At 34.2% G+C, this 10,381-nt stretch overlaps 1 protein-coding gene across 1 annotated transcript; it reads left to right on the top strand.

Moving 5' to 3' along the window:
- Positions 1–7,338: 7,338 nt before the first annotated feature.
- On the top strand, positions 7,339–9,873 carry LOC132316692 (G-type lectin S-receptor-like serine/threonine-protein kinase LECRK3). The gene is made up of 3 exons (XM_059815165.1): positions 7,339–8,253; positions 8,362–9,658; positions 9,741–9,873. Exons 1-2 carry the CDS (start codon positions 7,339–7,341, stop codon positions 9,631–9,633), a joined length of 2,187 nt encoding a protein of 728 aa, XP_059671148.1. The 3' UTR covers positions 9,634–9,658; positions 9,741–9,873.
- The last annotated feature ends 508 nt before the right edge of the window (positions 9,874–10,381 follow it).

Raw genomic sequence — 10,381 nt, 5'->3', positions numbered from 1 at the left:
AAATGGGTACAGTATTTACCCATGGAAGGATATACATGTATATATGGGTATATATGTATATAGGGTTAGTTTTTATTATTAGTATTTATTAATAATTAAAATTTTATTATTAATCATAATTAATGTATGTTATAATTTAAGGGTCTATTCTCATGTGTTAGCCTACTTAGTGTAGTTTTAAAATTAGGTTTTCATTCAGCCTATATAAATACAACATTACGTCGTCTTAGGGTTTTGAAAACAAAACTCATACGCTATTCACGTATACAAGGGGTTTATGTTATTGAGAGTTGTGAGGAAAACAAAGGAGGGAGAACTAGGGTTTTGGCCAAGGATCGTAGGCCGGCCCAAGGAGGAAGGTTGAGGGCTGTTCGAGGGTTAGAATTGGAGCAGAGGAGTCCTTGACGACACTCACGATCGCTGGAAAAACTTAGGAAGACGGCGACGAGGTTTTTATGCAAAAACTACAGAGGCAAGTTCTACTCTCTCTCTCTCCCTTTGGCCTGTGTTCTGTGCATCCATAGATGTTCTCTAGGATCTTAGACGGATATTAAACAGATCATGCATGCTTAGTATAGCTTAAATTAACTATTTGTATGCGTTGGTGTTAAACTGAAATTGTTTTTGTAAGTTTGGTGTCACTTTATTCTTTGAGCATATGAAATCTGTAACGATCTTTATCTCTGTAATTGATCTGAACTTTTATGAACAAGTCAAGAGGATGAGATGGGGTATAAATAGGTCTCTCAGGTTCAGTATTAAGGTGAACAGAGGGTCGAGAGTGGTCGGAGACGAAGCTGGTAGTCAGACGGAGCAACAACGGAAGAGAGAAGGCTCTCAGAGAGGGAGAGCCAGCTCCGGAATGCAAAGAGCCGGCTCCCCCCATTGTAGAGCCGGCTCTAGGAAAGGTAGAGCTGGCTCTACCCTTCTAGGAGGCGGCTCCAGGTTTTTTTAGAGCCTGCTCTCAAGTTCTGAGAGCAGGCTCTCTCCTATTTTGATGTTTTCTGAGGTTTTGCGCACTGTTTGGGTTCAAATTGGGTTTTCTGAACTTTGTTGGGATGCAATAATTTATTTATACGCTAATGTTTTTATACGATATGAAAATTTAAAACAAATTTCATGCTGTTCACGGATGTAACGGATAGGAAGACTAGATTGTTAAATTTTGTTTTAAAAACTTAACGGATTGTAGCACGAATTCTAAATATGACATTATGTTATATTAGAACTCATATTGCCTAATCAAGGGCTTGGTACTCTTGGACTTAACAATAGGAAGGTTTAACTGATCTTGCTTATAGTTAACGGATGGAGTGGATTAAATCATTAACTTTGTTTAAACAAATTTAATGTACTGAAATATGATTCATAAATTATGTTCTGGACGCATAATAGGGTCGTATAATTGTCGGACTTGGTATATGCTTACTTTGGTTGATAATTGCTGAGATGCTATACCTTAATCTGCAATTACAGTTTCAGAATTTAATTGCTGAATTACTAAAATAATCAATACTACTCCCTTGATTCAGCCCATACTCCCATAAAATAATCAATAAGGGTCGTGGGCCCATCAACACTTTAAATAATCAATACTACTACCTTGATTCAGCCCATACTCCCATAAATCAAATCAAAACTCAAATATATACAAAATATATAAACATATATATACATAGTGCCTCAAGCTTCATTAATGGAGGAAATCATCATCAATATATGTGATGACCTTGTGGGCGGGTGTGCCGTGGGCGGGTGCGAGAGACACTGTCAAGCTACCATACTGGCGAGCTACAGGTGCACAAGTCCCACATCGCCTGGGTAGAGGGAAGGTGAAGTGTTTATATGTAAGTGTGTCATCTCCAATTAGTATGAGGCCTTTTGGGGTGAAGCCCAAGAGCAAAACCGTGCGGGTTCAGGCCCAAAGTGGATAATATCATACCATGTGGTGGAGTGGGTCGTTACAAATGGTATCAGAGCCTGACCCAGTCGGAAGTGTGCCGACGAGGACGTCTGGCCTCCAAGGGGGGGTGGATTGTGATGACCTTGTGGGCGGGTGTGCCGTGGGCGAGTGCGAGAGACACTGTTAGGCTACCATATTAGCGGGTTACGGGTGCACAAGTCCCACAACCCCTGGGTAGAGGGAAGGTGAAGTGTTTATATATAAGTGTGTCATCTCCAATTGGTATGAGGCCTTTTGGGGGGAAGCCCAAGAGCAAAACCGTGCGGGCTCAGACCCAAAGCAGACAATATCATACCATGTGGTGGAGTGGGTCGTTACAGTGGTACAATTAGATAAGATCAATCATTTGGATAAGGACAAGGTAGTTCGATCGATCGAATAATGATGTTGGATCGATCTAACTTTTGAGATCTCTGAAAATGTCATCATGGCTCAGATCCATCTTGAAGTGCTGAGATCGATCATGTTGGATCGATCGAACTTTGATTTGAGATCGATCGAAGATGTTGAATTCCACCTTTTGCTTCCACTTGGCTCCTTTCTTTGATTCATCCCAGAATTGCTTCATTTCTATTCTTATTTGGCTGAGTTAGCTTATTTTCGGGATAAGTGCCTGAAAATGGAAATAACACGAAATCAATCTAAAATGGTAAAGTAAGATTGATATAGGTACTAGAATGCCTAAGCTTAAGGGACTTAAATACACACTTTTCAGCGCTCATCATGGAGGCATTCGAGAGTCCTATAAATTTTTTTTTTATATATATTTAAAATGTCATAGAAGGTATATCAACCATTGAACAAAAAATGAAGAACTAAAATAAAAATACAAACTATTTGGACTCTACAAAAGAATTTGTACAAACCGTATTTCTCATTTAAAGCCAAAATAACAATATTTTAACAATATATATATATATTGTGGAAAGGAAAGGCAAAGAAAATAAATTTTATTTTAAAAAAGAAGGTACAAACATCAAAGGCTAATGGAAAATTAGTTGTGGTTAATAAAAGTTCAAAGAGTGCAATGCAACTAATACAAGTATTTTAATTATTTCCAAGATAATTGAACAAGTATGTGTGTTTTTATATATATATACACACACACACACATGGATACGAATTATGTTTTTTTTTTTTATTTATTAGAAATTGTTTGATATTTCTCATTTACTGTAGTAAATAATTTTTTTAATTATTAAAATGTAATTGTTCGTGAATTTGTTCCTTTTTTTTTTCTCTCTCTGTTCATGAATTAGTTCATGAATGATTTTTCTCTTTTTCCTAGATATATATTGTTCATTTATCCTTTGATTAGTTTAATTTATTTATACCAATTGTATTATTTTTTCACTTCACACAAGATTGGAGTACATATTGAATTTGTTAGTTATGTGTTGCTTTTATTTATTAGTTCATTTGTTAATAAGATTTATTTATTATTACATACCTATAGTTGGAGGTAAAGTATTAAACTTAATTAGTAAAGTATTACATACATGTTTATAAAATATATTTATTTAAAATACTTTACTAATTAAGTTTAGCTATATGTGAATTTAGTTTTTCACATCTCTTATCAAATATGTTTATTTGGATTATAATATGCTTTTATTTATTATTTTTAGTCATAAAAAATATTTATCTATACATTAATCACACTAAAAGGCACAAATTAGAAAAAGAAAACGTGTAAGTTATTTTTTTTTATTTTTATATATTTTTATTATTTTTTAAAACAAAATATTAAAAATTTAAAAATAATGTTTAATGGGGAAATTGAAGGAAACACCAAATCAACTTCTCAATTTCATTTATTTATTTATACATTTTTACTATTTGTAAGTCAAGATATAAAATTTAAAGATAATATTGAATAGAAAATTTAGAGATGGCGTACCCAATGAACTTCTTAATTTTCGTTTTTTATCTCATCAAAATTTAACATTTTATTTACTCCTTCATTAATCATTAAACTCTAGCTTATCCTCTTTAGAACTTTTTCAACTCCCTCTGTGAAAAGTGTTTTGAATTTATTATTGATTAATGTATTATTTGTGTTTATTATACTGTTTCTCATTTGTTTCTTTGATATTTACCAAGCTACACATAATTGTTTCATGGAGAAATCATAATTTCTTATTACCAACACTTTAGATGAACATGTGACTAAATTCATAAACGAATATTTGTGAGGACGAAATGTAAAAAGGGCGGTAAGCCTTATGATAATAGAAGTTTGTATAATTGGTCCGATCATCTTGACAAGTTCCTTGGGTAATAGTTGCTTGTTTGTTTTTTTTATTTTTTTATTTTTTACTATCTTTCTATATGTTTAATGTATTTGTTTTATTGTGTTATTATAACTGGAAAATTTTATTTTATCCAGTTACTTATGATGGACTTCTAAAGTTTAGATATGATTTCACTTGTCATGTTTATTTTTTAGTAATATATATATAGCACATAAATCAAGCATCATTATTTTTGAAGGACAAGGTACTACCCAAAAAAAAAAAAAAAAGAGAAAACGAAAATAATAGGAGAATAGTCCATCAATATTGAAAACACTTCATGCATTATTTGAATACATAATGAAAATATTAATAAAAAAAATGGAAAACTATAAATCATAAAAAAATAGAGGTGATGGGATATATATATATATATATATATATATATATATATAAGTGATGAAATACATAAAAATAAATAAAAAATAAAACCATTATTATTTTATGAACTAGCACCATTCCTAATTTTGATTTCCAATGTATATAATTTCAATCTAAGGACAAATACCAAAATTTTTTCCTTAAAATTATTATTTGAACCGGGAATAAACTCTTACTTATATTTCCTTGAATTTTTTCAAGATTTGTTTTGCTAATTAGAAAGCTTTATAAAATGCCTTCACTTCAAACTGGACAATTAACTAATCATCTAACAAATAAATATATTAATCCAATTATCATATTAAACATAGCTAAAACATATTGGTCAAAGAGATACTAATAACCAAACCAAAAAACATTTTCCAATTTCAACAAACGGTGTCTAACTGATAAGTATTTTTATTAGGCCTTACATTGAAACAAGGTGACTTAGTATTTGAAACATTTATAATAAATACATAATGTTGCATTGAGCAAACCATTAATTAAACTTCGAGCATTTTAAAACACAAAAAAATTATAAAAGAATCAAAACCTCTTTTTCAAAATTCTAAATAGACTCAACTTTTCTTATTTAAAAAATTGAATTAGTTGACATGTATTATGTAAATGAAAAGGATCCATACAATATGACAAACTCACAAATTCAAATCAAATACAACAAAGGTTATAACACTATAGTCATCCTTATCGACCAATAATATTTAAAATTCACAAAAATAATGTAACGAAACATTTCACACACCTAAAAATATTTGAAATAGAAGGAAAGAGCCAAGATAAAAGAAATTCATGATAATTATTGAACATTATAGACATATAGATAAAAGTAATTGATTTTAATCAACCAATAAAATATTTAATAAAATATGAAAAACGCAATTCATATATGATTGGATTAATTTATATATATGATTTGTAGAGTGAATTGATTTCTTTATGAAATCTTTTAATTTTTATTTTTCATTTTTTTAAAAATAAAAAATTGAGTTTTAAATAAAGTATATTTGTTTTACAAAATGTTTATTTAATCACGTGCATTGCACGTGAATTTTCCTAATAATTAATGATAGAGTAACTAAATAGAAGTACCAAATAAGTCTGGTGATTTGTCTTTGTCACTTCATTTACGTAAACATGTTCTTAGGAAAGTAATTGTTTAACTAATTAAAAGATAAATTTACCCTCAATCTTATCTTCATTACATAGCTTCACTTTCTCTCTCTAACAATTTACCCATATTTCTCTCTCCATTCTCTCTAAAATTTTTGCCACATTCTTTTCTTACTTAATTTATCTATCTATGACCACTTTCTACTTTTCTAGTTTTTGTCCTCTATCTTCCTTTACGTTTCTCTCTCAAAAATTTATCCAATCTCTCTTCAAAATTATCTCCTCGATCTGGCTACCACCATCTCAATTCATAAATTCACCTTATATCTCAAAACCTTTCAACTTCTCACTCTTTTTTTGTTATCATCTTTCTTGTTAAGTCAACAAATCACCAATTACTGGACATAGACCAATAGACCCACTTTGATGAAGTTTGGAAATTAGAGTCTATTTGTGCAATTGTGCAAGAGAGATGCCACATAGTAGAAGGACAAATTTGAAGGTTTTTTCAGGAAGAGATATGAGATGGGAAACAAAGGAATGGTGGTAATGGTGATAACAAATAGATGGAGAAGAGATAGAAATTTCTCAAATCTTAAAAAGAGAAACCGAATAGAGTTTGAGAGAGAGAGTGATAAATTTTTAGAGAGAGAAAGTTGCGAGAATTTAAGGGTGAAAATTTCAGATCCAATAAAGGGAGAAAATAAAGAGAAAAAAATATAGGTAAAGGGCAAAAATTCGTTATCAAACGTTCGTTGAGATCTTAAGGAGAGAGTTCAATCCTACTGAGAATGTAAATATATGTAATGAAGATAAAGTTGGATATTAAGAAAAAATTTGTCTTTATATTAGTTAAATAATTATTTTCTTGGGAATGTGTTTACTTAATTGCCGAGTTGAAGACAAATCACATTTCAGATTTATTCGGAAACTTTTATTCAGTTACTCTATCATTACTCATATATTATATATTTTCACAAATACATTTTTTTTCCCTTTTAAAATTCCACAGCCAGAGTTATTGCTGCTAAAATTCCACCTGCTAAAATTCCACCTGCTAACATTCCAGACTTCAGTCCCACAGTTTGGATAGAAAATGTGTGGCTAATAGTCCCAAACCAGTCATTGCTTCTAAAATTCCACAAGTTGACTTGACTCCCAGTCATGGCTGGTAAATAGGGTTGGTGAGAGAGTCTGTTTGGGTGTGGGTGTGTGAAATTTTTGTCACTAATTAGGGACAATCTTGTCTTTTCATGAAAGTTTATAAGAAGAATGTGAAAATGTCTGGCTAATAGTCCTAAAGACACAGTCATTGCTGCTAAAATTCCACAATTTGGATAGAAAATCTGGGTTCCCTACACCACACACGTCTTTGTTTCTTTGAAAGACTGTTTTATTTTCAGTTCAAAGTCGTGAGTGAGTCTAAAGACTCTAAGCCCAGAACAATGAATCATGATATATAGTATTCATTTGCTAACAACACATTCACATCCTCTGATTTTGCGACCTTGAAATTAAAAAAACCATTCTTTTGATTTCTTCACCATACAAGAGAACCAAAGATCCCCAAATCACTCCAACCTACACATGGCTCCAATATTCTCTCTGTTTCTTGTTTTGATCACTGAATTTTCATTAGCAACTGCTCAACAAAGAAACTCCAACATAAGCCTAGGCTCCTCTCTCTCTCCAGCCTCTAGCAACTCATTTTGGTCCTCTGGTTCTGGCCAATTTGCATTTGGGTTCTACCCAAATGGTGATGGCTTCTCCATAGGCATCTGGTACGCAACAATTGCCCCGAAAACAGTCATATGGACAGCGAAGCGAGATGATCCACCATTTCACAGAGATAGTAAATTGCTTTTGGGTAATGATGGAAGGCTGATATTGCAACAGGGGGAGGACCCTGAGAAAACAATTGCCGGTGGGTCCCAGATTGGTTCATCAGCTTCCATGCTGGACACCGGCAACTTTGTTCTCTATAATTCACGTTCAGAGATCATATGGCAGAGCTTTGACGCTCCAACAGACACCCTTTTACCCGGTCAGAAGCTTCGCCAATTTGAAGAGCCGAACGAGTTGTTCTCTAGCGTCTCTAAGGACGATCACTCCACTGGGAAGTTTCGGATCTTAATGCAGGAGGACGGATACCTAGCGCAATATCCAGCAGACAGCCCGAATTTAGTAGAATATGGTTACTGGGATTCCGGAATAAAGATAGCCGGAAACAATGTGACACTAAATCTTGATGACAATGGCCAATTATACTTGCTCAACAACAGTGACAATATGAAGAATCTGTATGATGGAGGAAATGTCTCTGATAAACTGATGTACCGCATGACACTCGATGCAGATGGAATATTCAAGGTTTACTCATACGGCTTGAATCGGAGTGATGATGATTGGAAAGTTGAGTGGTCACCTAATTCCGTCCACAAGTGTGATCCTAAAGGGGTGTGTGGCCAGAATCAATATTGTATCTTGATGAATCAAGAAGCTGTTTGTAAATGTCCTCCTGGTTATGTTTTGATCAACAAGAGCTAGGAGGACTCGGGCTGCAACAGAAATTATGTTAGGAATGGGAATGTTTCACTTCATTTTTATCAGTTAGACAATGTTGTTTGGTTCAATGATCCGTATTCCATACTCAGCAACACGAGCAGACCTGATTGCGAAGACGAGTGTTTGAAAGATTACGACTGTGAAGTTGTGCTCCATAAAGATGACCAGTGCATGAAACAAAGGCTTCCACTAAAATTCGGAAGACAGCAGAATGATCCAGTAATTACACTAGTCAAAGTAGGAGGCAGAGAATTCAAAAAAGAAAAGCAATCCAAAGTTCTTATTGCTAGTGTTGTGGTACTAATTGTTGCTTTTACTGTGCTAGCGATATCTGGCGTTCTGATTTACAAATACCGTGTCAAGGGATACAAAAAGTTATTGAATAGTGGGAATGAAGAATTGATTGAGGACGTTATTCTTCGGTCTTTTACTTATGGTGAGCTTGAGCAAGCAACCAATGGCTTTGCGGAAGAATTGGGGAAAGGAGCTACAGGGACAGTGTTTAAAGGGCTTATATCAAACGGCAAGAGAGTTGTTGCCGTTAAGAGACTAGAGACAGTGGTGGCTGAAGGCGAAAGAGAATTCCGAAATGAGATGAAAGTAATTGGAAGAACCCATCACAAGAACCTAGTAAAGTTGCTTGGTTATTGCAACGATAGAACTAATAGGCTTCTGGTGTATGAGTTCATTAGCAATGGGTCACTTGCAGATGTCCTTTTCAAGTCTGAAACAAAGCCAAGATGGGAGGAAAGAGTTAGAATTGCGGTGAATGTGGCTAGGGGCATTCTGTATCTGCACGAGGAGTGCGAGACTCAGATCATCCACCGCGATATAAAACCTCAAAACATCCTACTGGATGAAAGGCATTGTGCAAAAATTGCGGATTTTGGGCTGTCAAAGCTGATGAACCTCAACCAAACCAGGACTAATACTGGAGTGAGAGGAACGAGGGGTTATGTCGCGCCTGAATGGCACATGAATTTGCCTGTAACGGTGAAAGCAGATGTGTTCAGCTTTGGGATCTTGTTCCTGGAGATCATATGTTGTCGAAGAAGCCTGGATCCAGACCTTGCTGAGGCTGAAGTAATTCTTGTAGATTGGGTCTTCGACTGTTTCGACTCTCATGAGCTGGACAAGCTGGTGCAGGATGAAAAGGTGGATAAGAGCAAACTGGAGAGGATGGTTCGGTTGGGGATTTGGTGCATCCAGGATGACCCATCCCTTCGCCCTTCCATGAAGAAGGTGGTGTTGATGTTGGAAGGGACTGTGGACATACCAACTCCTCCCTCTCCTTCATCCTTTCTTAGTTCCATCTAGTCCTGATTACGTACCGTTCAATTAGGTAAGGTCTAAAATAATTTATGGTTTTGTAAGCCGAACAACGAAGGATTCTAACTCTTTTTCACTATCTGCTGCTTTTTTAGGTCTAGGATGCTATATTGAATAATGAAACCAGCTTATTGTAAGTTCCTTTTTTTCCCAGTATGATGTATTCCTTTTGTTGAGGGCTTTTCTGCAGATGAAATGAAATGGCACAAATAAATTCTCTATCTAAAATTCAACATAGTTTGGGCATCAAATCTATTAGTTTGAATAAATATTCTCATGGATATGCAATTTCTTATGCAATTGCTTCAAGTTTCCTTATGGGCAAAACAGAGTCATTTCGTGACACGACATAATTTCTTCAATCACGGAAATCTTTGTCTCTTTTGTGTGTCATTTTTCTGGTCATTAATTTTTTTCTTTGTTCTCGTAAACTCCTATTCAATTTTTATTTCATAATAGGAGTGGAAACAAAAGATTGGCTGACGTTGTGGGAACAAAAACCTCCTCCTTGCCTGGGCATTCGTTGGGAATTGGTGGTTACTTGGCAGATAAAGTTGTGAACTTATTGAATTGGTCACTAATCACTCCCAAATAGTTGGATAATGCTTTCTTTATTTGTTCAGTTTATATAACATATTAAGAAGAAAAAAAATTCACACCACTATCAACACAAAATCCCAATGTAGTTCATAATCTTGAAGGTTGACACTGAATTTTAATATGAATCGTTCATGCC

The sequence above is a fragment of the Cornus florida genome, unplaced genomic scaffold (assembly GCF_030987335.1).
Source record: "Cornus florida cultivar Cherokee Brave unplaced genomic scaffold, ASM3098733v1 CherokeeBrave_3.0.0_Hap2_Chr07, whole genome shotgun sequence".
Classification (NCBI taxonomy): domain Eukaryota; kingdom Viridiplantae; phylum Streptophyta; class Magnoliopsida; order Cornales; family Cornaceae; genus Cornus; species Cornus florida.
Note: the sequence above shows the minus strand (reverse complement) of the source record. Positions and strands in the feature narration are given on the sequence as shown.

Bases quoted from the DNA above. Each gene is read 5' to 3' on its own strand.
- LOC132316692 (XM_059815165.1), top strand. From the start codon at position 7,339: ATGGCTCCAATATTCTCTCTGTTTCTTGTTTTGATCACTGAATTTTCA. The intron at 8,254-8,361 runs GTTTGTAAATGT...CATTTTTATCAG, and splicing joins TCTTGATGAATCAAGAAGCT to TTAGACAATGTTGTTTGGTT.